The 5,636-nt window shown below is 35.3% G+C and overlaps 1 protein-coding gene across 5 annotated transcripts in view; it reads right to left on the reverse strand.

The window, feature by feature from the left end:
- Nucleotides 1–1,505: 1,505 nt before the first annotated feature.
- The window catches only part of MAP3K7 (mitogen-activated protein kinase kinase kinase 7), a 74,779-nt gene continuing 70,648 nt past the window's right edge, over nt 1,506–5,636 (reverse strand). For 3 of the 5 annotated variants that reach the window (XM_025382913.1, XM_025382910.1, XM_025382912.1), the window contains one exon: nt 1,510–4,616. In XM_025382913.1, the coding sequence (XP_025238698.1) occupies nt 4,584–4,616 (33 nt within the window). In that variant the 3' untranslated portion in view covers nt 1,510–4,583. Of the gene's footprint in view, nt 4,617–5,636 lie in introns of all 5 variants that reach the window. The other 2 variants (XM_025382911.1, XM_025382914.1) reach the window with 1 other exon arrangement.

Here is a 5,636-nt window from a genome sequence, read left to right on the forward strand (position 1 = left end):
CACTGACAACATCTGTGTAAGATAGTGTCAAACAGTTTTACAAAGACTTATCTTCACTGTTACTGAAAATACTGTTTTGCAAATTGTTCTGTGGCATAACAACCAACCTAGTCTTTCCCGGGATTTTGAGCAAACAGAAAGCAGCTGCAACTTAAAAAAATAAAGAAAAGAAAAACAACAGAAGACTTAAAATTCCTCTCAAAGGAATTACAAAAACTACTCAAGTGGGGGAAAAGGCTTAAGAAGTAAAGCGTACGTATTTTAGGATTTCATTTATGTAAAACTGTAGAAAATGCAAACTAATCTATATTATTAGAAAGCAGAACAGTGGTCGTCTGGGGACTGGGGTGAGAGGAGGGCTCAACTGCAAGGGGCAGGAGGGTACTTTTGGGGGTGGTAGACATACTGAGGATGTTGACTGCTGGTGTGGTTTCCCAAGTGAATATATAAGTCAAAACTCTGTGAGCAGCACACTTTTACTTAAATGCTCACCAAATTCTGAGGTGATTTAGCTTTCACATTGACTTATTTGGCAGGTAGGATATCTGCATTTTAAAAAATTGGATGCAGTTTATCATACATGAATTATACCCCAATTTGAAACCATGCAGATCTCCCACCTGCCAAATAAGTCAATGTGAAAGCTAAATCACCTCAGAATTTGGAGAGCATTTAAAATTACAGCATGGCAAAGTTGTTTAGATAATAGACTTGGGTTTTAAAAGACACAGGGGTGGGTCTCAGTGTTGGCTTTGTTGCTATCTATAGAGCGGTCACAAAGCCCCTGCATCTTCTAGTTATGTTATCTCGTTCTCTTCCTTTGTTTGCCATTCAATCTAAGATTTTTCCTATGCTTTCTTTGCATCATGGACTAACAGTGGCCACGGCGTCCCCATGCATGAGATTCTGCCTGAAACAGATGATGATGGAAAAGCAGACTTAGGCACAAGTCTTAACCTTTAGGAGCCTATTTTCCCATCTGTAAGATGGGAATACTATCTAACTACTGTGACTGCAATGGACATGTAACTTGGTATTGGTAATAGCAGTGCAGTTTATAATATATGATAAACAAATATTTATTAAAAGAATGAGCAAATGAATGGATGGATTTACTTAAATGAAGGTAGAGTTTATAAGAATGTGTGCATATGTTTAGGTTGGAAAGCCAGCAGGTTGATAAAGGAATGAAATACCTAATTTAACTTAGAAATACTCTAAGAAAACAGCTTTCTGATGAGAAGAATCACTTAGCGATATATGACGTGTTGTGCTTCATACAAATTAGGACTCACGAAATTGTGAAGAGCTCCATTTAACACAAAACGTTGAAATGCAAGAGATGATGTGTTAACCGGCCAATTACCCAGCCTCTTAAAAACCCTGATTGTCGTACAAAAGTGCCATTTCAGTTTTGACTAGATTCTGTGTAAGGTAAACGCGGTGCTACAGCAGAACACCTCACAGCTCATTTGCTGATACAAGTCATTCACCACTTTTACGTACCAGTTTAGAATAGTAATCTGAATTTTATTAAAAACAAAAATAAATCTAAAAAGCGTCCTTCAATTACAAGTATGGACAAGAATTTCTGCATTACATCATTTGACATAAAATGTTCTGAATGACAGAAGTAGAAGGAGAACTTACTACCATTTGAAGACAGGAGCTGAGCGCTGAAAACCACACACATTTATAGAAAGAAACCAAAGTTTCACAGGGAAGACCTGTGATCTCTGGCTACAGGAGCTGAAATTAGGAACATGAAAGAAACTTGAAGAGAGAAGACATTCAATACTCTAAAATACTTCAGCAAAAATAGTCAAACATTTGTAAACAACTTTTAACAAATCTTTATACGCTGTGTTGCTATACGGTAAATATTCTTAACTGATTATTATTCAACTCAAAAAAGTGATTTTTATTGCTCATGAATACTTCCCACTAGATTAGATAAAAGCTTTCTTTCTTTCCCTGGAGGCAAGAGTAAAATGTAATTAGGGCTTACTCAGTGATTGTTTTTGAATTTCTTAGACTGGAGCATTCCAGCCACTTGCTTGGCTGTTTGCAATTTCCACCCAAAAAAGGAAGGTCAAAATAAATTGTAAAACCAGAGCGAATAAGTTTGGCTCCTTGTTAACATTTTTATTTGCAGGTTTGATGGATAAGGACACTGATGAAACTGGCTGTGGATTTTAATTATCCCCGGTATCTTTTTCTCCCATCTCCAGGGATCATCAGGACTTAAAAGCATGAAAATGACAACACAACTACTTAAAAACAGAGTAAGGCTGAACTGTACTCAATTGTCCAGGGCAACTACAGTACTGAAAATCCCAAGGAACTTACTGTAAACAAACAAGCAACTGTTCAACAGCCTCTTGCATTTGGTACCATGACTAAATCTACTATTTTCTTCCATTTAGCTATTTGGATATTTTTATGAAATGACTACAAGTAAAAACTGTAATAAAATTTCCCTTTAAGTGTGTTATGATACAGCAAAACACATCAATGACTAGAAATAAAATCTGAAATCTTGAATGCTAAATCCTAATGGCAACATCAAGCCTTAGCATTCACACTTGGATATCTCGTGCTCTGAGATAAAAGGCCTCTTTAAAGTGACTAGGTCCCTTTCAGTGGAGTGACAGATGTACATACAAGCAACAATGCTATGGAGGAGTCATGCTTTATCCTAGTCTACAGTTATTTTCTCTGCCGATTTTATTTTACTATTACTATGCTGAACCCAATATCTGTTTCAGCTAGGTAATCAAATTATTTGGGAACAATAACACTCCTTTTATTTAAATTAAATGATAGAAGACATTTATTTCCGGGAAGCTTTCTAAAATAGCTTTTGAAGAAGCTAAAAATAGCAGTTTAGTACAAACTGTCCTTCACCTGTATTGTTTGTACACACAAGGAATTCATTATAAAACTCAGTGGTAGGAGGAAAAAATAATGGAAGAAAAAGTTACCTGCTTTAGCATTTTAAAGAATAGTTTTGATAACTTCTTAGATCTTGCTTATCTGAAATAGAGCAAAAACTGCAATACGGTCATGACAGAATTCTAATAATCACAGCAATTAATGCTTTCATTTTGAACTTTTTCTTCCTAAAACATTAATGCTATAAAAATCAGATTGATGACATCCTTGTTTGAAAGACACCTTGTATTGGTATCAAAATGTGACTTATTTTAACACCAACTGAAAAAATATAGTTTGCATAGTCTATTATTTCAATGTCATATTATTATTAAAGTTATTCTGAAGGTTTTGGTAGCAAAATTACTGGTAACAATATAAATACTCTGTAAGTGTTGAAATTATTTTAAAAGTGTTGAAAGGCAGCAGGCATTCTATGGGATTGCAAGGAAAATCAAATATTTCAATATCCAGGATAGTTAGGATACTTGTTGAATTTATATTTACTTTTTTAACTTCCTTCTGATTTGCCTGGTTTATTCCTCATTTGGTATCATAAAAAGAAATTAAGCCCAAGCCTTTTTTAGCTGGAGCAATAATTTCCATTTTCCATTATTTTTCTTCATTTTTTTTTTTCAAATACATGAGAAAACAATCCAAGAATCATTGCAGGAAGAAATGATCATTTAAGCTCAATCATGTTCTTTTGCCTTTTAATTTCATTTAAGAGATTAATATTAGTCATAAAAGCTTTACAGTTTCAACACACATACACACAATCACAGAATTAAAAATCTTTACTCCTTAAAAAAAAAATGAGTTCCATTTTGTTCAATGTATCACAATCAAATCTTAGTCTAACAAAATCCGGTAAAACTGCTTTCATTAAATAGAGCAGCTGCCACTTACCTTTACATATTTTACGGATGGAACTGAGTTCAGTACTGATCCAAGGATGCTGGCATCAAAGCCCTTACACTGAACTATCCCTAAAGATTCTGTATTTCCATAATATACCACCAATCACTCTAAATTTATAATACCCTGTCTTTAACTTGGTATATACCATCTTTTGGGAAAAAAATTATTAGTATTTTGAGATGAGATACAAGAATAAAGTCATTCTTGAGGTTCCACCTCTAATATGAAAAAATGGACGATGTTTGCACATAGCAGCTAGTTTGATACCTCCTGTTCTGTTAGGCTAGCCTTCACACAATGAGCATGCATATACAGCCACAGTTCACTGCATCTGTTTTGAAGTTGCAAAGTGCTGCTCATTCAAGTCACAGATGCTACCATGTTATGCAATGAAACAGTAAAATTGTATGTCCACCATGAGAAAAGGAAAATAAACAATGAAACAAATGCAGCAAATATAGGCAGTTGGCATTCAGAACACGCCAAAAAGCTAACACTCATGAATTGTCATTTTAAGGTTTTCCTTTCCTTAAAAAAAAGTCTTTCTTTGCATATTTCAAAATGTAACGGTCCCAGAGAATCACGAAGTGCCTTGTCGTTTCTGCTGCTGACTTCTGATGACCTCTAGTTGTTTTTTGCATTGCTGGTAGTAAGTAGAAAGGCTTTTGTTTTCATCTAAAAGCTTTTTATGTTCCTGTACCAGGCGAGATGTATTTTGCTGGTCCTTTTCATCCTGGTCCAGTTCTGCAACTAGTTCTTGCCTACAAACAAATACCACATAATATTACATATGATGGAAAAATTCATACCTTACTAGCTGATGATGGAAGCTCAATTAATGAGAATTTTTATTCTGGGTTTATCATTTTGCATCTTAGGTACACTGCTCAAGCATAATTATGGACTGGGGTAGAACTCTCATCTATTTCTAGTGTAATCATACAAATATCATAATCCTTTTATTAAGTAACTGTACTTGGATAAATAGTGAAGCAGATAAAATGGTAAAATAAAAGTTTCAGAAAATTTCATTTTCTATCCTCTTTTTGTATAGGAAGGATGAAAAAAGGCTGGGAAAGGTTCTATCTGGCTATGGGAAAATATCATGAAGTTTTTATCATTCACATTCTACTTTTATACTCATTCGCATTCTGAAGTCACAATCCTACTTAACTATAGTAGAAAGTGGTAAGCTAACAGAAAATTTGCAAGCTAATTAAAATAAATGCTATCGAATTTAAAGCTTTTTCCCATTTTAAAGCAGTGAGAAAAATTACAAAGTACCACTTCTTTTAAAATACTTACATTTGCAAGCATTTTCAGGAAAGACTCTCATTCTTTTATAGTCTGATAAACTTATTTAAGTCCCTTTTATTCGGGAACTATTAAGTATTCCCAAAAAAGATGCATCTTTAGGCATTTCCTAAAGTGAGGTTACTGGATATAAATGAATAATTAATAAAAGGTCCTTAAGCAAAATAATTACCTAATACTATTTCTGAAAGTATTTAAAATTAATTAAAACTGTCACAGTGGCCGGGCGCGGTGGCTCAAGCCTGTAATCCCAGCACTTTGGGAGGCCGAGACGGGCGGATCACGAGGTCAGGAGATCGAGACCATCCTGGCTAACACGGTGAAACCCCGTCTCTATTAAGAAATACAAAAAACTAGCCGGGCGAGGTGGCGGGCGCCTGTAGTCCCAGCTACTCGGGAGGCTGAGGCCGGAGAATGGCGTGAACCCGGGAGGCGGAGCTTGCAGTGAGCTGAGATCCGGCCACTGC

This window comes from Theropithecus gelada, chromosome 4, assembly GCF_003255815.1.
Source record: "Theropithecus gelada isolate Dixy chromosome 4, Tgel_1.0, whole genome shotgun sequence".
NCBI classification, from domain to species: domain Eukaryota; kingdom Metazoa; phylum Chordata; class Mammalia; order Primates; family Cercopithecidae; genus Theropithecus; species Theropithecus gelada.